General features: G+C 57.1%; 6 protein-coding genes across 6 annotated transcripts; 4 read left to right on the top strand and 2 right to left on the bottom strand.

Moving 5' to 3' along the window:
• Positions 1-448: 448 nt before the first annotated feature.
• On the top strand, positions 449-3,992 carry BJ171DRAFT_595367 (uncharacterized protein; the record flags this gene model as incomplete). The annotated part of the gene is made up of 12 exons (XM_053114598.1): positions 449-611; positions 787-894; positions 1,016-1,232; positions 1,362-1,442; positions 1,574-1,635; positions 1,886-1,970; positions 2,146-2,238; positions 2,337-2,541; positions 2,690-2,933; positions 3,012-3,317; positions 3,461-3,541; positions 3,696-3,992. 12 exons carry the CDS (start codon positions 449-451, stop codon positions 3,758-3,760), a joined length of 1,710 nt encoding a protein of 569 aa, XP_052971007.1. The 3' UTR covers positions 3,761-3,992.
• Positions 3,993-4,301: 309 nt separating this feature from the next.
• BJ171DRAFT_595366 (uncharacterized protein) lies at positions 4,302-6,137 on the bottom strand (the record flags this gene model as incomplete). The annotated part of the gene is made up of 7 exons (XM_053114597.1): positions 5,928-6,137; positions 5,699-5,845; positions 5,435-5,584; positions 5,083-5,205; positions 4,768-4,908; positions 4,471-4,556; positions 4,302-4,374 (listed from the first exon to the last, which is right to left on the bottom strand). Exons 1-7 carry the CDS (start codon positions 6,045-6,047, stop codon positions 4,302-4,304), a joined length of 840 nt encoding a protein of 279 aa, XP_052971006.1. The 5' UTR covers positions 6,048-6,137.
• A 282-nt stretch (positions 6,138-6,419) lies between these two features.
• BJ171DRAFT_171610 (kinase-like domain-containing protein) lies at positions 6,420-9,227 on the bottom strand. Its single transcript, XM_053105962.1, has 8 exons — positions 9,143-9,227; positions 8,916-9,034; positions 8,702-8,811; positions 8,359-8,517; positions 7,585-8,248; positions 7,097-7,455; positions 6,915-6,979; positions 6,420-6,802 (listed from the first exon to the last, which is right to left on the bottom strand). Exons 2-8 carry the CDS (start codon positions 8,998-9,000, stop codon positions 6,562-6,564), a joined length of 1,683 nt encoding a protein of 560 aa, XP_052971005.1. The 5' UTR covers positions 9,001-9,034; positions 9,143-9,227; the 3' UTR covers positions 6,420-6,561.
• A 950-nt stretch (positions 9,228-10,177) lies between these two features.
• Positions 10,178-13,955, top strand: BJ171DRAFT_171531 (eukaryotic elongation factor, selenocysteine-tRNA-specific). The gene is made up of 11 exons (XM_053105961.1): positions 10,178-10,638; positions 10,797-10,891; positions 11,043-11,120; positions 11,244-11,314; positions 11,488-12,030; positions 12,209-12,371; positions 12,495-12,560; positions 12,705-12,872; positions 13,072-13,202; positions 13,325-13,418; positions 13,619-13,955. Exons 1-11 carry the CDS (start codon positions 10,388-10,390, stop codon positions 13,828-13,830), a joined length of 1,872 nt encoding a protein of 623 aa, XP_052971004.1. The 5' UTR covers positions 10,178-10,387; the 3' UTR covers positions 13,831-13,955.
• A 1,667-nt stretch (positions 13,956-15,622) lies between these two features.
• BJ171DRAFT_171516 (uncharacterized protein) lies at positions 15,623-16,987 on the top strand. Its single transcript, XM_053105960.1, has 2 exons — positions 15,623-16,334; positions 16,624-16,987. The coding sequence occupies exons 1-2, from the start codon at positions 15,681-15,683 to the stop codon at positions 16,876-16,878; spliced, it is 909 nt and encodes a 302-aa protein (XP_052971003.1). The 5' UTR covers positions 15,623-15,680; the 3' UTR covers positions 16,879-16,987.
• Positions 16,988-18,468: 1,481 nt separating this feature from the next.
• On the top strand, positions 18,469-21,056 carry BJ171DRAFT_171513 (uncharacterized protein). The gene has a single exon (XM_053105959.1). The coding sequence runs from the start codon at positions 18,668-18,670 to the stop codon at positions 20,918-20,920; it is 2,253 nt and encodes a 750-aa protein (XP_052971002.1). The 5' UTR covers positions 18,469-18,667; the 3' UTR covers positions 20,921-21,056.
• Positions 21,057-22,737: the final 1,681 nt, after the last annotated feature.

Here is a 22,737-nt window from a genome sequence, read left to right as displayed (position 1 = left end):
GCGCATCGACGTCACGAATGCAGCGGATCGTCGTTCTGATCAGCACGGAGTGACATCAGAGCGGCGGCGTCATTGCCCAGATACTCCTATCAGGCCTTGCGCAGGGAGCGCCGTGGCCCCGTCAGGGCTTGGGAGCGAGCAAACCTGCTGCCATGAGCAGGAGCGAATGAGGTTGAGAGAAGCGCGAGAGGCGCTCGCCCCCCCCTTCTCCTGACTCAAGATTATATATTCACACGGCCGTGACCGAAAGATTTTTCGCTCGTTATTCCGCGTCGTCGAGTCGCCAGCGATCGCGGTGCACCTCTCGATCCAACATCAACAGCGAATCGGGGCCCGTATACTCATCTGCAACGTCGTTCCGAATATCTGGCATACTTTTCTTTGCTCCCACCATCACCATCACCATCACCACCACCACCACCACAAACCCGCGCACCAGCAGTCGTTTATGTACTCCTCCTCCCTTCGCAAGCGCTTCAGGGCTCCCGCGACCTTTGACGACTACGCGGCGCCGCAATGGTATTCGAATCACAATACCCGAAGCGACGAATACGCCAAGGGCGTATGGTTCCGGCGGGTCGGCTACATTCTTGCGCTTGGGACAGTCGCCGGTAGGCAACAGACTTGCTGCTCGTATATCGCGTCTCGCCCATGCTTCTGCATCCTCACCGTCCGGGAAGCACATCCTCGTGCAGGCAATTCGTTCGCACGCCGTGGATGGCGAGCTCGATGAGCCGAAGCCACCTGTGTTGCTGGCGCGATCAACTCACATCCATCATGGTTCAGGCTGTGTTTACCTTGGCATCTTGGCCGTCGTCTCTGGAGGATCCACCGCTGTTGATGGTGGTCCTGGATCCTTTGTGGACACACCCAAGCTCAACTTTAAGAGATCCGGTGCGTCTGACTGGTGTCGCTGCGAGTAACGCATGGCGCCTTCCAACATAGTGTTATGTCACAGAAGATGTCCCACAACCAATCTGCTCCACTGCTGACATTCCGTCGCGGCGCTTTCCAGACGGCACCGGATACATCTGCGACGTGGCGACGTGCAAAACCCCCAACTGCACCTGTGCCTCCAGATATCCGCCTGCAGGGATCGAGGTCGCGAATGTGCCTCAGTTCATGGTTCTCACCTTTGAGGATCCGGTCATGGAGGCCGTGACCTTCCCGCAGGCATACGAAAACATCGTCCGGCTCCACAGCAACCCCAACGGCTGTCCCATCGGAGCTACGTAAGTTGGATTGCTCGCTCCGTCGCTCCTGTGGGCAAGGGCGGAATTCAAGTTCGATATCGTGCCCAGGACATTGTGTTGAGGTCCCGTTGAAGATCAAATGCTCACGACTGCGCCGCTTCTGCCCAGATGGTTCACGACCACCGACAACTCGGATTACCACTCGATCCAAGTGCTCGATGCCCACGGTGTCGAGATCGCCAGTCACACGTAAGAAAAATGAGCCGTCATCTCTTCTGGCCCAACCCAGTCCAAAATCTCGGCACACAGGCATCATGGCCGTCCAGCATCATCTCGGCCTCCGATCTGCTCCATTATTGAGTTTGCTTGCGCGTCCCTAGAATGACCCATGCTCCAAACCCCAATATCTCCGAGATCGAAGGCCATCGTCTCGCGATCCAAGGTGCGTGTGTCAATGATGGCGGTGGTGTCTGAGGACTTGCATTCCTCATTCCCAATGTCTGTGCGAGCGATGTATATCGCTCTGATACCACGCCGGTGCACTTGATGTTGGAAGGCGCCTTGAAACGAACCGGCCCTGATTCCGACTGCTTGCCCTCTTATCCCATTGCTCGTTGCTCGTTGCTCGATATCCTGGTGTCCACGGAATCAATTTGCCGAACTGTTTACCGTTGGTGCCTCGCGTACTGCAGCTTACGCAGGAATCCCGAAATCCAAGATCGTGGGCTTCCGCGCACCCTTCTTGAAGCTCGACAAAGAAACCTTTGCGTTGCTCAAGTAGGTCGATCGGTCGGGCTGGCGCCGTGACACCATCATTCTCATCGTCGAGCAAAGTGTGAGCCTGCGAGATGCCGTAATGTCCGGCCAGGGAAGTCTGGCTGCGTCATAGATGCTGCGCGACGTGCTGAGATAGCTTCATCATGACCATCTTCGGTGATACTTTGCCATCCAGATCGCTGGATTTCTGGTACGACGCCTCTGTGCGCCATCCGCTCCAACATGCCTACTGGCCATACACCTTGGATCACGGCTTGGCTGTCTCCTGGTATGAATCCGTCTCGCTGAGCACCTGGACTGTCTCGATTCATGAGACCGAGCCGCTTTGGGCAAGCATGCGCTGTACTGACCATGGGTCCCATGCAGCGACAAGAGCGATTCGGCCACATGCCCTTACGATCCAGATATGAAGTTCGAGGGACTCTGGGAGCTGCCCCTGACTGAGATCTACCTGTCAAAGGACAAGAGCGCGTCCCGCTTGGTCGATCCCCCCTTCTCCGGCGAGCAACTCCTCACGGTCCTTCAAAGCACCTTCAAGCGACATCACTGGGAAGACAAGCGTGCGCCAATGGTAGCTAATACATCGCTCTAGTCAGCATCGTCTTATCGGCCAGAGATGCGGCACGTTGCTCTTACGCTGCTTCAAATCGGCAGCCAACAACCTGTTGTTTGCACGAGATGGCTGTTGACAAGCCGTGTGCCGCTCCTTGCATCCCCAGGGTATCTGGATGACCCCGGCATGGCTCTTGCAAGACGAAAGCCGCATTGAAACCATCAACCACTTCATCGAGTGGACCCAGCAGGTCACAAACAAGCAGGTCTATTACATCACTGCCAAGCAGCTTATTCAGTGGATGCGCTATCCCTCGGGTCTTGACCGCATCAAAGCCCACCCTGCGATGCAATGTGTGCCGCCCAAGGTCAAGCCAGGACAATGCAATGGAATGACGAGCCATCGCCGAGGTAATGCAGATACATTTGCCCAGCAGCGGTCTTGGCGGCTTTACTGATGTGCTCGCTCTTGACACACCCTACGGCCAGGCAAATACGACGAGGGCCTGATCAATAACTGCGTGTTCGACGGCTACGCATTCAACACATGCTTTGTGTGCCCAAAACGAAAGCCGACTCCGGACGTGCCCGTTCCGCCTCCTCAGGCCGCTGGCAACGAATCCTCCCGATGTATTTCTCCCAAACCCAGCAACGGCTGTATGTACGGCTCCTGGAAGAACTGCGCATGCGTGTGTCAAATCTCGGCGAGCGGTCAGGGATACTGCGTCGACACCAAGGGAATGTGTACGATTCCGAATGAGTTCGATACGATAACAAACAAATGGCAGTGTCCAGGTATTGTCCTCACCCGCAAACCCAGTCGAGGATCTGACGTATGAGTGCGCTCTGCAGCCGCCGGCTGCATTTCTCCAGGCGTGCTGAGGTGCTGCAGAGATATGCCCGAGATTGATATGCCGATGTACCGCTGCCGTCTACAGAGGGTTCTTTCCCGTCTGGAACCAGTCCGTACAAAGTCAGTCTCACGGTCAACGCACAGAACAGCGTACCAAACTACGATGGTATGTACATCGAAAGACCCTCGGCACAGACGCGGCCTGTGCAGCAGCCTCACATACGACTGTGCTGTACAGCGAAGGAGTAGAGTGCTCGTGGCGAAGGAGCTGACTCTGGATGCACATATGGTCTACATTGATACGCGATGGACTTGCCCAGATTATACCGAGGACAATATCCGTGGTAGCGGTAGAAACCAGGCACAACAGCCCATATTGAACTAGCGTTCTCGGCGCAAATGATTTGGGCGATCGCTTTCCATTCCACTCCATTCCTGAATGCGATATGGAGGAGTGGCTGCATTATTGAGCTTGAGCATAGAGTGTCGTATTGCCAAAAGGTGCCGAGACCAAAGAAAGACAGCTCGATTTCATGCTGATCGCAAAGTCAGCCCAGATACGCTGCATTTACATCCAATGTTCACTTTGACGGAGAAATACACGAATATCCGTCCACTTTCTCCACGATCGCGGTCGTTCCCATCCAGGACAACGATTCCGTCGCGACCAGGATCATAAACGCAGTGTGCGATCATCAGATATTGGCCATGAGATCAATCATTTACACTCAAGAATGCGTTTTTCACGGCAGAACTGCCACCGACGGCCGATGGTGGCACTGATGGGCCACCAATTGATACACATCATGGACAACACGAGTGCGTGCGCTGTATTTTTCTCAGGGATGCTGCGAAATCGACGGCATACTCTGTTGGCAGGAGCACGTCGTTTGGCATACCCTTGCCTTTTGAGCGCGAGCATATCGCTAGGCCTTGAAAGCTGATGGGATCTTGGACTCGTCAATCTTGGCTCGGTCGGCCGAAGTAACAACGAGGTACCTGCACAGTGCGTCACAGCCAAGCCAACTGAGCGTCAAGCGAAAGCTGCTCGGATCCTAGACAGGGTCACCAACAAGTGCGTCGCAGAGGACTGACCTCTCTCCGTCCAGGATCTCATCAAGCGGCTTGATCTCCTTCAGCGAGCGGTCAAGAATGAGCTTGGGCTTTCCTGGCGGGGTGATCTGCACTGTACAGTCGGTCCAGAAAGAAACGGGTCACTTTCCCTTTCTGGCTTCAGATATCTGAAGCCTGCTGAACTTCCGTAGGCCCCGGTGAGCAAGCCGTGAGATTGTTTCTCGTCCTGGTTGGCAATCTCTTTGTTGTGGGTGGTTTGGGAAGCACAGTCTTGAATACACCCGGCCGATCTCCTGTGGCGATGATCGACTGGCATACCGAGATCATGTTCCTTGAGGCATTGATGTCTCGATCCCACAGCGTATGGCAGCTTGCACAGCTCCGGACAAAGTGTGGTTTCTCGATATCAAGATGCTCGACCTTCTCGAGTCGCTTGGCTTCCCGGCAATGTGAGCACACCTAGGATGTGTTGAACTCGTTCACCGAGCACACATGGATCTTGGATACGGATCGGTCTGGTGGTCGTCTCTGGTGGTGTATGAATTGCTCAAAGTATTTGGCGAACCTGAGTCTCCGGGGACTGGATGCATATCCCTTCCCCTGTTTCCAGGATGCATTCCCAAAGGCAATCACCACTTCGGTCTCCCTTGGTGCCTGGTCGATGACTTGCTTGCACATCTCGTGGACAGTGCGCTGTCGCTTGCCGTAGAGATCGAGTCGCTTGAATCGCCGTCGCCGGGTCAGGCTGAAGTACAGCTGTTTGTCTAGCATGTCTCCATCGAACACATGGCGTCCTTGATTCAAAACACAGAATGGTCATGGCCAGCGCGCGATGAGTGGGTAACAAAATAGTTGATCAATGGTCAATAACCAGGGCGTCCCGTTTTTTATTGGATTGACTGTAAACTCGATCAACTGTCGCGAGTGACATGAGATGTGTTGGCACTGTTGCTGATGTATTAGCGCGAGTGCCCGAATCGCCTACCTGCTTGAATGTCGGGTACTTTTGTTTGGTCAAGACCAGCTTCTCGCCAGCGTGGTTCTTGTCGGCATACTGGAAGAGCAGGATCTTTGGAGGAGTCACTCCGTAGGTCTCCTCGTTGGTTTTGGGCTTCGCCACGGGCTTTGAGCCAGCCTTGATACAGTCGGCAGCGGTTGGAGGGGACAAGAATAACAGAGGTGAGCGCCATAACGAGTGGTCCAAGCACTTTGTCCAGCCTGTGATCAGCCACGACCGCACGGATGTTACCCTTTTCAGATTTGAGTTGGAGCCAGAGTCGGTAACCTCGTGGTTGCGTGCGGCAGAGCTGGTGCTGCCGTCGTTGACGACGATGTTCTGTCGCCCGGCGAGCCCCTTTCCGGTCCCGTCGGCAGCGAAACGCTCCTTGTGAGAGCCCTACGAATGTACATGCGTCAGTTTGTCCATCACGAGTGCCCCTAGTAACGATATCAAGCAGTCCTGAGAACGATGCTCCAACCGTATACTTGGACGTATCGGTGAGGCGAGAGACGACGTCGTTCTTTTCCTTCATTGCTTCGGTCAGAGTGATGAAGGGAGCAAGCTGGTCAGCTTCCGCTTGGATGGGAGAGCCAGTCATTGGCTCGGCCCGACCGCCCTCGAAGGGCTGAATTTCCGACCAGGGGCTGGGATCCAGCGGTCGACAACGTCCACTCAAGCAAGCTATGGTGTTCACAGTCGGGTCCTATTGAAGCGCACACTCCAAACCCCGGATTGAATGATGCTGCCTGGTCGAATGACGCCAATGGGCGCTTGCGTTATTGTGACAGACCCAGCCGATGAGAGAGCATGGATCGGAATGACTTGGCCCACAGAGTCGGTCTTGGCCGAGTATGAGACGATCCAGCCGCGGCGTGCTTGTCCGAAAGATATGGGGTGTCCCATTGTCAGCTCAACAGGCTATATTCCATTGTGCCCTCCGATCCAGGGCAGATCATGAACTCAGTTATTTGTCTGGAGATGGCAGACTACGAGAGGCTACCGATGAATCATTCCCAGCCAGTCTTCTGCGCACCACCATTCAAGCCACAAACACCAACAAAACTGAGGACGCAGCGCTGGTGTCGTATGAAGACTGTATTCGGCATCCGTGCTCATGCGGATCCGTCCTCCTGCTGTTGCGCTGCTGGGGGCTGGATTCCCAGAGTGGCCTCATAGTGAACCAGCTGCGCCTTGAGCTGCCCGATCTCTGCTTTGAGCCTTGTGATGATGTGATCCTTCTCTTGGCAGGCGGCGCACGTCTCGACGTCGCTTGGCCTTTGTTCAGTGGATTTGACCGCCTCACTCGTTCGTCGTGAGGAACTGCTTTCTTGATCGCGGAGCAGGGGATGTGCTCTGCCAGTTGGAAGCCAGAACCATGGCAGACTATGAGACTCTCGCGATGAACATGAACAGACCCTCAGCAGCAGACCCGGTGCGAAAGGCGCAACTGGGCACAAACACTCACAGAATATCCGTGGTTGTTGGTCGTCGTGAGGGAATCTCGCAAAGCAGCTTCTTCAGAAGCGACATCTGCGCGGCAGTTGTTGGGTTAGATACTGGGTATGAGCCCGTCGCCTGCCGCCAACAGATTACAGCTGGGCGACCCCGAAGCTGTCAGCGTAAAAGCAAGTCATGGCAACTACTCACATGCTGCGGAAACCCGGCTTTGAAACTTGAGGGGCACTTTCCATGACGCAGCTCTGTCAGGGAGTGGAATCGATCGCCATTGTCGCGAAACACAAAGAAAAGCTCAAAGAACACCAGCCCCAACGAGTATATGTCCGTCATGGTGTCGTACGATCGGCCGCACAGCTGTTCCGGCGAGGCATAGAGAGTCGTTCCCACGCCAGCGGTTTTGTTGTCGCTTTGCGTGCTCTTGGAGCTTGGGTTGGCGTCCGTTGATTTCAGAAAGACATCCAGCTCTTCATTAGAGGACGATCGAGGCGACGAATTGACGGCGAGTCCAAAGTCTCCGATAAAGACTCGATCTCCAGTTTCGATAAAGACTGTGGCCAAGATACACCAATGTTAGCATGAGCCGATCGTGTCGCGTACGATTCTGGTGGGTATCGCCCGCTCGGCCATACTAGCATTGCGGCATGGAGCATGGACAAATCGGGGGGCAGGGTCATTACTGTTTGCGGGCTTGATATCCCTGTGAATGAATCCGCTTCTGTGGATGTGGTCGAGGCCCATGACAATCTGCCGAAATATGTTCATGCTTGTAACTCGATCGATCTCTCCCGCTCCGGCTTTGTTGCGGGACGCCAGCCACTTTGAGAGGCTCGAGGACGAGCAAAGCTGCATTTGGATGTATAATACAGTGGCTGCAGCGAGCCGGTCGGGCTTGGTGGGGCTGGTGGTCTGCGACTCGACTCCCGAGGCAATCTCGGGGGACGCTCCTTGGGAAGATGGAACAGACGGATGTGCTCGATATCCGACCCCAGTTTCTTGACAAGACAGCGATATGTCAATCTCGACAGCAGTCCCCTGGGCATCGGATAACCTGGGTGCCTGATCTTGGGTGGTCAAGCCCTGTGCGATGGCATCCGCAAGGACAGCATCTTGCGGCTTCTCCTTCTTGGCGGCCGTGCGGCGGACCCTGCCTTTATTGGGGTCTGCTGGAGGTCTCGCCTGGTTCGATCGCTTTATCGACCGCTTCTTGTGAAGAATAGATATCGATGGCTGTATCGAGTTGCATTCGGAGGATTCGTCGCTCTCGGAATCCTCTGCAGTGACTTCATCTTGGTCCAGCAGCTGCGCCTCGACCCAGGAAGTGTAGTACCGAACGACATTGGGCTGGATTCGGGCGGCGTAACGTTAGTTGTGATGTGGCAACAGCCTCCGATATTCCGAGTGAGTTCACGATCTAGAGCGCTTGGGCTGGCCGATGTTAACCCGATACCTACGTGGTGGCTAATCCTAGCAAACATCTGGACCTCCTGGATAATCCGGATATCTTCGTCGGCAAGTGACTCGCTGACCTGAGTTGCATTGGAGAGGCGCCGAGGCAGATCGGCTGCATCGTGGTCTCGCGGTATAGCCATGGTGATGATGGCTTGATAGTCCTTCCGGTCCCAAACGGCGATATTCGTTGCCCACATGAAGATATTGGCGATGGATAGTGGCGATGGATATTGGCGATGGATATTTGTGAGACAAATAATACACAATTCGGCCTGCAGTATCAGGCAGGCAGCAACTGGATGTTCAGGGTTGTATCAATACTGTCACAGAATCCGGTAAGTGTACCTCGGGATGACATGAGAGTTCCACTTTCTTGATGGCGTACATCTGACCATCGAGGCGGTTGCGGCAGCGGTACACAGCGCCGAATCCACCACGCCCAAGAAGCTCCATTTCTGAGTGCGATGCATCAACATAGATACGATGGTGAGATGGTGAGATGGTGAGATGGTGAGATGGTGGGATGGTGAGAGTGCGTTCCAGCATTTGTATCGGTCACCTTCAAACTCTTTGCTGTAGCGGCTCTGGCTCCACGCAATTTCGTTTTGTCTCCGGCTGATATCCCGCAGGGTGGCCACAAACATGCTTGTTGTTGTGATGTTGGACTTTTCGATCCATCTGGAATCCGCGTTTGAGGACAGCGTTACGACCGCTGCGTAGCAGGGCCCATCAAGAGTGGAGGCCACTTCGTGGTGGAGAAGGACGGAGTATCGCCTGCGCCCTTACCTCTTTGGAATCTCTCCCAAGGATATCTCGACAGGGAAGGCCTCTCCGTTTCGTCGGATGGCCTTGAGGACTCTGAGCGAAAGGCTCGTTAACTTCAGGGCTCACCAACACAGGTTCACGGACCCTCCAGCAGCTGAGAGAGTGGGCCTGCTACCTGGTAATCCCCAGCAGCTTTGGCGTGCCTCCGTTGGCATAAGTAGACATATATTTGTCATGGTTGTCTGAGTATTGCGCCGGCATGAGTCTCTTGACATTCTCGCGATTGACCTGGCGGTCGCGAAAGATGATAATCAGCTCTGCTCCTCGGCCATAGACAGGGACAGTTCCAACTCGGCTGGGCAAACCCGCATCTCGAGTGTATCTTTGTCACTGGGGTTAGTCGGAGGCAGTGATCTTACCATCTCTTCCTGTGTATAACCAAACATCTTGACGGCGGCAGAGTTGAAGGCGATAATCGTGCCCATCCCGTCAGCGACGACCACGGCATCGATGATGGCGTCCAGCGTCAGCGAAATCGCTGGATCCAGGATCGACTCGTTGATGGATGTGACTACGACTGGATCCGGGCCGCAGGATTTCTCTGAGGCCGGCACCGGCGATGTGGGCGAAGTTGCTTGGACGCTGCGTGGGAGAGCATCGTGGGACTCGGGATGCAGTGCTCGTGCGCTCTCGCCATCGGTTTGCATCGAGATGAAGGATCGGCTCGGGCTGCTTGGCGATGAGCCCGCGACAAACTCGGCCATCACCTTGAGTAGGCTACGCTTGGGAGCCGCAGCCGGAGCGGGCGGCCCTTCGGATGGGGGGCTCTGCTTGAACTTTGGCATGCCGAGCTCAGTCTACGCGCCGATAACGATTCCACAGGACAACCAGCAGCCAGCCGAGATTCAGCCTCGAGGATGCGATGGAACTTGAGGAAGTCGCTCGTGGCTCGGTTTCCGGACGATCGATTTGTGTCGACAGCCGCTATTTTCGTGTCGGTTGCAGCGGATGGGCGAGCGATCATTCGGATCGGCGATCGGCGAGCAAGGGCATTGTGCCCTTGCTGGCAAAACCAGCGCCGCCATGGCGCTAACAGGTCATATACGATGGACCGCTCTGTTGCACACGGCGTAGGTCTGGCTGGCCCAGAGATGCGGCCTTTCCGGCCCGAAAACAAGGCGCTCGGTGCATGCAGACGGCCTGGATGCGATGGGATAGGGATGCGGTTTAACCGCGCTGGACGAAGCCAAAGGAGACAAGGCAGCAATGCCCGACATGGGTCCCTGGGGCCTTGGCCTTGATCAAACAGCGGCCGGATCTGCAGTCGGCCGATCGAAACCAGCGTCCGAACCACCCCACACAGGCCGAGCCGGGATGCCCGCAACAGCATGCAACATCAATATCGGGCTGCTGGGCCACGTCGATGCTGGCAAGACCGCACTGGCCTATGCGCTGACCTTCGGCACATACTGCGGACAGCCATCGCTTGCGCCCGTGACTTCGACAGCGGCATTCGAGTAAGATATCAGGCAGCATCTGGAGAGAACGAACTAGTTGGATGGCCTGGGGACCGAGGAGGTGATCCAGACGATGTCTGCCCAGGACCGGTGCAGAGAGACAAGTCAGATCACAGATTCGTGCAGGGCTCATCCACCTGTCCGTCGCCTTGATGCAGCAAACATCCCGAAAGCAAGGCTCGCGGCATCACTCTGGATCTTGGCTTCTCGGCCTTTCAGGTTCCAAAAGAGCTTGTTTCCCCAGAGTTCGAAGGTAACCTGCTACCCAGGACCAGCGCGATTGACCCTCGAAACTGGCTGCTCGACCACCTTCATCGACTCAGATCGACCCGGGCTGCCCAGCGACGGACATCCCGCTGGACGATCTGTGTGCCCAGAGCTCACACACATCGCCTTTGACCCAGCCGCTGGTATCAGCAAGGTCCAGATCACCCTCGTCGACTGTCCCGGCCATGCCTCGCTCGTCAAGACCGTTCTGGGAGGTAAGTTGCCGCCTATCATCCTGGTTGCGCGGCACTCTCCAACCGGGTCATATTCGGCACCGACTTCGATGCCCAGCAACAGAACTGTTGACCGACAGCGAACTGCCAATTGCGACTGCTCAGGAGCACAGATCATCGATGCCATGATCCTCGTGATCGATGCAGCCAAGGGGTTCCAGACACAGACATCGGAGGTGAGCCGACCTTCGAGGGTCATCTGAGCCCGTTTGGTTTTCGATCCGGGCGATTGTCGCGAGTGACATCAGCCCGATGCAGAGAGATGGCCCTGTTGAGGATGTCGCCCACCGTTCCCTTCATCCTGTACTTCGATTCAAGTGCCGGTGCTGATACCTAGAATCCCAAACAGTGCCTTATCATAGCCGAGATCACCCGGAAGACGATCATCGTGGCCCTCAACAAAGTGGATCTGTTTCCTGAAGCCGAACGGGAAGCCCGGATCAGCAAGATGTCACAGCGAATCACCAAGACCCTGGAAGCTGCGGGATTTCCCAATGTGCCCATCATACCTGTGTGCACCAAGCCGCTGGAGCCAACTGCAAAGTTGACACAGGATGCCGATCCCACCGGAACTAGCGACGGAGTCCAAACCACCGCCAGTAGTGCCGGTGGCGATGGTTGGTATGAATGCAACGCCCGGTGGATGAACATCGAAGCCCTGCTCCGCGGAGTCATGGATAGCGTCTGTGTCCCCCGGCGTTCGACACAAAAGCCATTCTTGTGCATGGTAGACCACTGCTTTGCGATCAAGGGCCAAGGTACGGTACTGACTGGGACGGTGCTGGAAGGCTCGACCAAGGTCGGAGATGTCATCGAGATTGTATCCCTCTCCGAGAATCGGAAAATAAAGTCGATGCAGTCGTTCAAAAAGCCTGTCACGACAGTCGCTCAGGTATGTGAAGAGACGTATGTGGAGGGATGGAGGAGGGAGGGCGACACTGGTTCCTTCCGGAAGCTCATGCGGATGATGCACTGTGACTGTTTGAGGGGGTGAGCCGCCCTTGAATCGTGGCCCTCGCTGTGGCGGATGACAGTACTGACAGTGGCCTTGGATGATGAACTCAAATCAGGGGGACCGAGTGGGCATCTGCGTGACCAAGCTGGAGCCGTCTCTTGTTGAGCGAGGCATGCTCGCAGCACCTGGCTCCGTCATATTTGCGCACGCCGCCTTGGCCACGGCCAAACGGATACGTTACTTCAAGCCCGAAATCGCATCCAAGACCAAGATTCATGGTAAGGCAGCCGCTCTTGAGCAAGCACGGACGTCTGCAATCCCAAGTCTACTACTTCGATTGTGTCGGTCGACCTCGACAATTCTGTAATAACCTTGCGCCGGCTTGCTTGGCAACGATGCAGTCACGATCGGACACGAAACAGCGCTGGCAACAATCACATTCCTGAAGGCACTAACACCGATCGAAGGCAAGTGCCGGAACTCAAGCTGGTCGCTTGGGACGGCCCCTTGTCCAGCACTTGCCGGGAATACGGGCCACCCATAAGGAACAGCGGCAGATGCCCGGATCGAGCCGAGCGAAGGAAACTGACGCTCGAAACTGCTTCCTGCAGACGATTTTGACTTTCAGCAAGAGTATCAGTACGAGCCTCTGCTGCCTGACCACCGGGAGGCACCCGGCCAAACTACCAACCGCTACAGCGTTCTGCTTGAGTTTGACAAGCCCATTGCCTGCCCCAAGAATAGTCTCTTCATCACCTCAAAGCTTGATGACGATAATCGTGAGTTGTGGGAACGACTCGACCCGACCGTTGGGGCGCCGTGGAATGCTGGAATGCTGACTCCCCGAAACACTGCGGCACGAGACCGGAGCCGCCCTTGAGCTCCGAATGCGGAAGCGGAAAGCGAATGGGGGCTGCGTCCCAGTAGCCAAAAATTGGGACTGAACTTGACCTTCATAATATCCTTGCCGCATGGCAGACGCCGGTGCATGCCGTATAGCGTTTCACGGACGTGTGCAGCATGCTATGGCAGACCCAAACTACAAGGAACAGCTTGCAAAGATGCTCAGGGTCTACAAGCTCAAGGAGAAAGTCGGCACGATCGATCGCGTAAGTACAGGGCTGTGGTTATGGTTATGAACCATGGCCATGGGCAATGCATTTGGCGATTGAAGGGATTGAGGGGACTGTATGAATGAATCAGCAGGCCGACTGATGTTTCTGCCGGGCAGGTTGTGGACGAACGAATGCTGATCGGTGCCAAGATGTTCAAGAAGGAGACCAACCTGGAACTGTTTGTGGGAATGAAGGTGGTTCTGGGATCCAGTAGGTTTCTGAGTGGGTGGCATGAGCAGCGCCCTGTCGAGCTGGCGACCAACTACCGACCCGTTGGTGATTCGGTGCAAGCATGGGGGTGATGCAGTCGATACACGATGGAGGCTTCCGATGCTCCCGGCCGGATTGCTCCGGGTCTATAGAACTAAGCGCTTGCCACCCGTGGTTTCCCGCTCATCGGCGGTGAGTAGGCCACGAAGGAACGATCGAGTCCGGGTTTGGCCAGAGCGGAAAATTCCGGGTGCGATTTGCCACAGCCCTGCCCGAGTCTCTCGTGAGACCAGCGAAAGCCACCAAGAATCCCGCAGGGCGAAGAGAAGCCGCCTCGGGACAGGAGGACGACCAGCGCACTCTGCGTCTGACATTCAAGAAGGCCGTGTACCAGGATCGCATCTATCAATAGACGCCGCCGGTTCGGATGGAGTGCTGGCCGTCTCATTGAAGGAGGATCGTGTCCGCAGTTGCTTTCCAGGCCTTGCCAGCACCCCGACGAATGCAATATGGCCGATCTCGGCCGGTGTCAATTGGCTGGCCCAGCGCAATCATGCTCCAGCCGACGTTGACATGACGAGCGGGCGTGCTTGGGTCTACAGAGACATACTTGACCAAACCATGTCCTTGGGCTGGGCGCTGATGCGGTCGCACGGGATCAGATGACGGGGGTCATGGGGAGAATAGGCGCCCACTCTGTGGTCAATTGTCCCTTGCTGGGCGAGAGGGAGGTGTTGGGAAGAGTGGACGAAGAGGCAAGAAAAAAAAAGATATTCCGGACCAGAGTCACCATGCATCATGATGACCGACGCGTGTTCCGGGCGGGCGCGCCACTTGGCCAACACATACTGCGGCTGCTGTTGCTGTTGTGCGAGTAGTCCAAAGCAGTCCCGGCCTTGGCTCTCCTGAATCGCAAGGTCAAAATTGTATTCCCTGTTCTTGGAACTGCCGATACTGCGACTGCCACTTGATTTGGTTGGGTGGGTGCGGGAAGTCTATCGGCTTGCCTCGGTCCTGCGGCAGCAACAGCGGCTCGCTCAAGGCCAGAGTGATGTTGGCTGGGGCGATGGTTTCCGGAGGCCGCCCAGCGGAAACATCGAAACAAATACGGCCGTTTGGGGGAGAAGCCACCAGCGACCAGCATCCGGCGACCAGCGGTCAGCGGCCGAGCGGCGCATGGTGTCTCGGTCGGGACCGCAAGACCCCAAGAACAACAGGTTGTGCAGCAGCGGGGTCCCGGTGGCATTCGAATTCAGCAGGCGACCAAGCAGCCACCAGGAAGCGATCGAGACTGCCCGAGGCGTGGGAACGGAGAGGAGAGGAGACTCGAGTCGACAGGGACAGCGGGCCGTTGATGCAGCCAGATGCGGGCGCACAGACACAAGTGCAAAGGCACATGTGGGTGCTGGCGACAAGCACGGGCGTTTGCGCCACTGGGCCATGGGACATGCAAGCATTGTTCAGTCAATGCGACCACCTGCCTGCTGATATCCGCCGATACCCGCCGGCTGGTCTGGACGCCAGCAGAAGCGTCGCGTCGGGTGGGTGGGACGCGGGACTGCCGGGAACACATGCAGTGGCCACAAATACCGCACAGCGCGACGAGTGCCCCAGACGCGAGGGTCAAGTGACTCAGCGGCCCGACACGCCGGCCAATGGGCTGCCGGCCCTTGTCCAACCAGGAGACAGGCATCTCTGGCGCTTGGGCTGGCACCGACGCCCTTGTCGGGGGGCGGACACAGAGCACACGCTGGGCGGCAGGGCAGCTGTGTGCGTCGGTGGCCAGTCCCCACTGCCGCAGACACCGAGATTAGCGCCCACGCTGTGGTGTGTGCGCTTGAAGGCCGACAGGGATGGCCGACAAAGTCCACAGTCAGTGCTGTGTCGATCCGTATGCGTGTGTGCGTGTATGTGTGTGTGTGTGGCTGGGCCGAGGGCGAGACGAGGGTTGTAGGGAGAGCAAGCGAGAGTTGTGGGAGAACAGAGAGAGTTGCGCGAGAGGCATCACTCGCCCGGGCGAGACGCTCAGCGAGACGCACAGCGAGACGCGCTCGTGGACACAGACACGCTCTCGGCGCCCCTTGTGGCAGCGGTGCTCTCGGCCTGCTCTCGGCCCGCTCTCGCCTCTCTCGCCTCTCTCGCCCCGCTCTCGCCCCTCTCGCCCTCCGTCCGTTTGCGCTTTTCTTGCCTGCCGCCCCCCGCCACCCTACTCTTCCCTCGGCCATCGATTTTCAGCAGAAAAATCATCTTCGCTCCCCGCAAATGTGCTACGTCAAGTCCATCAAGCCCTCAGTGGCAACCCCCTCGCTCCCCAACACGGGCGCCCAGTTCGAGAAGCCGCAGGTCTCCACGCCCTCCACGGCCTCGTTCTCGCTGGCGACCCTCGACTCCTTCACCCCGAACCAGTCCCCCGACGTCTTTAGCTTCGCCGACCTCAACGACCTCAACTTTGACAATGTCGTGCTGTCGTCCGAGGACATCAAGAACCTCGACAGCTTCTTCAACGACCCCCTCCTCACCGAGGCCGTCAACGGCGACTTTGCCTGGCTCTCGCCCAACAACTCCGACCTCTGCCCCAACGATGCCGCCCCTGTCGCCTCGCTCCTGGCCACGCAGGACCGGGCCGTCGTTGCCGATGCCGGCAAGCTCGCCACCGTCGATCTTTCCGCCCCGTCCTTGTACCCTTCCCCTCCCCTCTCGGTCATCCCGACCACGGCCTCCATGCCCTCGGACTCGTCGGACGAGCTTGCCTTCCCTGAGCTCATCACGGCTTCGCACGTCATGTCCTCTCCCGAGCTCAACCCCACCGCCAAGACCTCTTGTCTCGCTAGCAAGCGCCCGCTGAACTCGTCCGACTGCTCCCTCTCGAGCGACGATGCCAGCTCGCTCGACCCCGTCGTCGCCAAGCGCATCAAGGTGAGCCGTGAGCCTGGGGTCGCTGCTCGCTGCCTGGCGAATGCCAGTCTGTATTCGGATCGATTCCGTTCTGGATCATCCGCTTTTGACACGCCCACTCGCGCATACTCTGGCTTGCTGCCTCGAAATGACGCATCGTCGAGCAAGCGGTCTGCGCCCTGATATGTTTTGCGCCGGCAGTTGAGTCTGCACACCATCTCGCCATTCTCTCCCGGTCGCTGATTCACTACCATTCATCTTCTCGCTGTTCGATCGCTGCATCCGTGGATATCATATGCCTGCCAATCAGAACACCGAGGCTGCTCGTCGATCTCGCCAGCGCAAGATCCAGCGACTCGACTCGCTCGAACACCAGGTGTCTTTGCTCGAAAACGACAAGTCCCAGCTCCAGATCCGGCTCGCCGTCCTGGAGAACGAGCGACACTCGTGGGCTGCCCGTGAGCAGGAATACGTCTCGAGGATCCAGCATCTGGAGGCTCAGCTAGCAGAATCTCATAGAGCCATGATCAACTTTGGAATGCGAGGCGGTGCCATCCATCAGTAGACCGATGTTCCCCCCCATTCCATATGCATTTGGCTGCGTTGACTGTTAGGTTGTGATTCTTTCATTCATTCATTCCCACTCTTTGCTGTTATTTCTTTTTTCGCTCTCCCCCTTCTCTTCTTCCTCCTCCTCCTCTTCCGTCACCCGCCCCATCGGCCTCGTTAGGGGCCCCTGAGCTCTGAAACCGCCCGGCTCTTCGCCGCGCCTCGACACAGTGTCACCGATGCAGGGCCGGAACTTCCGACCGCGCTACCGTTTGCCCTTTCTTTTGGACTGGTGCTACATCAGACAAGAAGCTTCTGTCGCCGGTGCCTATCATCCCATCTGCCACGCAAGTGGCATGGGTCCTTCTTGTCGCTGAGCCCCCCTCCTCCCATGTTCATCCTGACGACTTTTTCGATGACTTTGCTCCGCTTCATGTGCCACCTAATCCGATTTTTGTCCCTCCTCCCCTCCTCCCCGTCCCCCTTCCTGCTCAGCCGTGATTCCTTACTGCCCGTTTTCATCGTTCTTTTGCTGTGCGTTCGTTCTTTGCCAACCCAGAGCACGGTCCCACCGGTTCTTGCTCCCTCACGCCTACTACATATACTGCCTATTGAAGCAGCAACTACTGTTTGCGGCCTCCTCAAGTCTGGTTGGTCGGTGAGCGTCCCGTGGCGAGATCCCTCCAGCACTTTTTTGTTCAGCAGCGCCTGTCGCCTGGCGAAAGCCATGTCTGAGGGCCATGTCTGAGGGCCATGTCTGAGGGCCATGTCTGAGGGCCGTGGATGGCTCGACCCTGTTGTTGTCCGTCCACAGAGCTCTGTTTCCCAGGCTGTACTTGGCATACCCGCCAGATCGTTTCCTTGGTGTCACCATTCCCAGCACTGCCTATGAGAGTCATCATCTCAGTAACATGTTCTTCTGTCTGCCACGGGTCCCTCCCGTCGGGCCAGTACCTTCGCAGCGATGGAGATGACGGCACAGGCGGGCTTTCTGTGGCCCGCCTTTGCATTGGGGCGGTTGGGCCATGGCCGCTTTCCCGTTTTGACGTTGCTTCCGGTGTCCATCGGGTCCGCTGTTGGTGTCAGGAATCGGCGGCCGCCCCACCTTTGGATCGGCAGAGGATGGGGTCGCCAGGACCATCCTCCCTCGCCCTCCCCTCTGTTCCCAGCCCCATCTGTCGGCGCTGCAGCTTGCTTCTCCAGCCTCACCGGCAACCAGCGGCGGCCGTCCCGAACTTGATCTTGCCTTTGTCTGGCCTTCTCCATCGCAGGCCGACCTCAGCTCTCCCAATCAACCGCCGTCCCACACCGCCCTTTCCAAGTAGCGGCGTGTTGCCCGCAACAGATCCGCCGTCTGCTGCCAAGATTCCAATTGATTCACGCCTGCGCTGCCAACGCCCGCTCTAGCGCTCTTGCTCTGGATTCGGGTGCCATCGCAGCCGCCCATCTTCCAAATTCGCATTGGTCGCGGTGCCCAAGCTCGACCTTGCAGTCCCCGCAGCGACCGCTTCTGACTCCGTGGTGGTCCTCTGTCAACCCAGATCGGCCGTCTCTCGATCCGAGTTGCTCAACGACGGCTACGCAACCTCTCGGCAACATCCACGCACCCATTCGTCGACAGCTGTCGCACTCGCTCATCAGCACCCCCGCTCCGTCTTGGAGATTCGTGAACATCTGCCTTACTGCCCGGTCCCCGCCCCCATCGCTATCGACCCGCTGTCGCGAACGAGTCCTCTGACGGATCCTCTCCCGCTCCAACCTCCCTGCCGATACTCCGCCTTCGCTGCACCTGAGAATCCCAAGTCATGGACGGCGATTCGCCCCGATGGAAGCCCTTCGAGACCACCTCGAGTGTCCGCTATCCCTTTGGCCGCAACATGCGCCGAGAGTTCCCCGAAACGCACTACCTCGTTGTTTCGGTGCTGTTCATCTGCCAGAAGATCCTGAAGGAGTACCGCAGCGACCTTGACATGCTTGAGCCGGCATTAATGGCCATGCCCGAGTATCCCATGCTCCAGCGCTCCCTCGATGTCGAGGCGGCCCTGTCGGCCGTCCAGATGTGTCTCGATGTGTTTCCCATGGCCGACAACATTGTCTCGCCGTCGTGGAAGCTGAATCCCAATATTCCACCCGGTCCTCAGGAGCCAGCAGTGGCACCGGCACCAGCCCCGGGCGGAGCCGTTTCTCGGGATGCCCATGGTTGCGTATCGCAAGCATCAATCGCGGCAACCGACAGCATCTCTACCGTCACCGCCGCCACTCCACAGCAAACTCCGTCATCAGCCCAAATTGCCCATCCACCACCTCCTTCGGGCCTGTGCGTCCCACGTCCGAGCGACCAGGCTCTGCAACTCGATCAAGATTCACGGCACATCATCAGAGACATCGACAGCATCCATCTCACGCCGCCGCGACCAGCCTCTAGCTCTAGCACGGCTGTTTCCATGCGACCGGCGTCCCAGGATATCCGGCGCAGCAGGAGAACACCCTCGTTGGCAGCAACGTTTCCGCCCGATATTCTCCATTTGATTCTGAAGCGCTTCGCCCCAGATGGCTTGCGACCGCATTCTGCCAACATTGTCTTCAAGCACCACCAGTTCAATCTGACCAACTGCTGTCTGGTCAACCGACACTGGAACCAAGTCGCCACTCCGATTCTCTGGGCCGTGCCGGTACTCTGGAGCCCAGAGAATCTCGAAAAGTTCTCGCTTCGGTGCATATGGTACCAGGCCAACGAGAAACTGCGGCGACGGCACCACCAAAATGGGCTGCCCCGTGCCCATGGAGCTCCGGTATCTTTGTATGCCCCTCGCCACGACCCGAGCGGCTCAGTTGCGCTCGGTGTCAGAGCCACCCAGCCAGCAGCCGACCTGACAGCGGCCGACCGGTTTGTGTTTCGCAGAAACGTCGAGCCACTTCACTTTGTCCGTGAGATGCATGTCCAATTCCACGGCCGTCTGCGGGATGCCATGACCGACTATCGTCAGCGCCTGACCTTCCAAGGCCTGTCGCTGATCTCCAAGTGCATGCCGAATCTCAGCAGGCTCTGTTTGGTGGGCATGGACCTGGCCCTCTCCCAGCTCGAGTCGTTCTTCGAGCACTGTCCAAAGCTGGTGGGCTTGCAAGCCGTCCTGGCCGGGCCCGAGTATACCGAGATGCAGCCCAGCTCGATCAGCGACTCGCAACTGATCGTGCAGTCCCTGAAACAGATGCAGTGTCTTGATCTCGGCCAGGAGGACGAGATCGTCATCGGCCCGCGTGGCGGACATTCGACCTTCCTGGATCTGCTTGTACAATCCCTTGGCGACAACCTGCGCGCAATCGAGCTCTCCGAGTCCCTCGTAACCACCGAGCAGATGATCACGCTGTGCAAGAACTGCCCAAATATCATCGCTCTGGATATCAACTCGTGCGAGAACCTCGACGACGAGCTCTTCACTGCGCTGCCCAAGCTGCTGCCCAGGCTCGAGGCCCTGGTGATTTACCCCAACTGGTCCCTGACCAACGACGGTCTCATGGCGCTTTGCAAGGACGCACACAATCTGCGAGTCCTCGACGTGGATTTGGCCGAGCTCGACACCGCCGCGGCGTATTCGGCGTTTACTCGGTACCTACCAAGGCTCCAGTGCATATCCTTGGGAACTTGCGTTCACGATGATATCCAGGTGCTTCTGAGGTTCTTGGATGCCATCGGCCCACGACTCTTGTCGCTCAACCTCGCCAGCAGCGATGTTTCCGATGCTCTGTTGAGCCATCTCACCTTGTCGACCCCGATTCTTCACTCACTTCGCTTGGAGCTCCTCGACCACGACAGCGAAGACGATGCCATCATGAGGCAGACGGATGATCCGCATACCATCTCTCGCAGCGCCCTGACCGAGACCATCGAGCGACTGCCCTTCCTGTCGGCCTTGACCCTGATGACCTCCCAGGGCGACGAGGTGTATCCCGACATTCTCGATGGGTTCCATGAGGTGCTTTCTCTGAACCCCGTCAACTCGTACTTTATCCTTGGCGAGCGCTATTTCAACGACTTTTGCTCGGTGAGGACGACATAGACAAGCTCGGCGCCGCCCACCAAGTAAAGCAGGGGGGAAAGGGATGGTGAGGATAGCCCTATATATGTGACAGATGGCCACTTTTGTTTCTGGACCCGAATATACGTCCATCCATTCATTCGTCATCCGATGGTCAGTTGCATCTTCGAAGTTGTGGCATAGAATGCACTGCTGCTGGTGGTGGTGATGGTGAAAGAAGTGTTCCTTGGAGAAATGCATCGTCTGTGAGAGCATTGCCATTGGTATCCCGGTCGTTCTGCACTGCTGCGATATGAAGTTGTGCCAGTCCGTTGTGCCAGTCAGCTGTCAGCTATGTCATAATGCACTGTGGCTGCCACCTGTCGAGCAAGACATCCGGGTGACTCCGTCCCGAGCAGATACAGGGTTCATAATGGTCCATTTCCTGGGGCAGCTGGCTGGAATGCTCTTGGTCATGAATGCACGGCACTTCCTGTGCTGGTCGGTACTTGTGCTGGGGGTGAGTGAGTTGCCTGATACAGACACCGGCCGCCTCGGCCCTTGCATGATGGTGATTCTTTGCTGTTGAGGTTGATTCCGTGAGATTGACACCGCCAGAGCGAGCCGGGGAACTCATTCCCGACACCATGTTTGCTGGGACTGCCTTGAACTCGACATACTTTGGCTCCCCAGCGTCGACGCTGCTGCATTCGCCAGCTGTAGATACACATACCTGAGCCGCAGACGAGCGGGCGTGCTGCCTGCAGTACTGCCCGGCAGTTCTTGACATTCCCGGCTGCCGTCGACACAAGCTGCTTGCTCGCTCACTCGCTCGCAGGCATCTCAACTCCCGATCCGCGCCTTGGATGGCCGCGCCATTGTCCTTTCCCCTCATCTGCCCAACAGTTCCCCGGACTCGTCCCTCCCTCAGATTGGCTGCTGATCGATGCCTCTGGCTGTCCCCAGCCCCCGTCTCTGAGGCAGGCTACCTGCAGCCAGGACCAGCAGAATGTCCGTATCCTGCTCGTGCTCTTGCCACAGTCCCTGCTCGGTCTTCGCTGTGCATTCTTGCTGTGATGTTGGCTGTCTCGTTCGATCCAGCAACTCTGGCTGGTCCGAGGCATCGTCTGCTTCTCACCGACGATCAGCTTGCTGTGCGTATCCTCTGTGCTCGAAAGATGCTCGCTGTGGTCCTCGCTGTGATCCTGAATCATCTTGATTGACTTCTGGCGAGTCTATCGTCGCCGGTGGTATCCTGTCCTTCATGGCCCGAGAGAAGCACCAGTAGTATAGGGGTATATCGGTAACTATACCGTTTTTGAGAGATGACGGATATGTGGAAAACGGTATAGCTGGCTAACCTAAGGGAAGAGGAGGGGTAGGGGTAGACGTGGGGAGGTGGTGCAGAGGACGGTAGGGTTGGCGTATACGATTGTATAGGGGGTAGACGAGGGGGATGGTAGGGTTGGTGTAGTCGGGGTAGTAGGGGTGGACGTGGGGAGGGGTGGGGTGGGGTGTATTAAGTGTATATGTTATAGTAGTTATATTTGGTGTATTTGGTATATTCGGTGTATTTGTTATAGTAGTTATAGTTGGTGTATTAGGTGTATTCGTTATAGTAGTTATAGTTGGTGTATTCGGTGTATTTGGTGTATTGGGTGGGTAATTAGGTTAACCTAGGTTAGGTTAGGTTAGGGTTGTGAGGGGCGGGTTGGGCGTGGGAGTCGGGTTTGGTGGGGTACTTGGGAGTAGTCGGGGTAGTCGTGGGAATTGTAGTACTTGGGTGTACTTGGGTGTCGTCGGGGTAGGCGGTGTTCTTCGGGTGAGAGTGGATTTGCTGATGGAGGCGGGGATGCTGC

This window comes from Polychytrium aggregatum (genome assembly GCF_025602895.1).
Source record: "Polychytrium aggregatum strain JEL109 chromosome Unknown BJ171scaffold_3, whole genome shotgun sequence".
Lineage (NCBI taxonomy): Eukaryota > Fungi > Chytridiomycota > Chytridiomycetes > Polychytriales > Polychytrium > Polychytrium aggregatum.
This window is presented reverse-complemented; position numbering and strand designations above follow the sequence as displayed.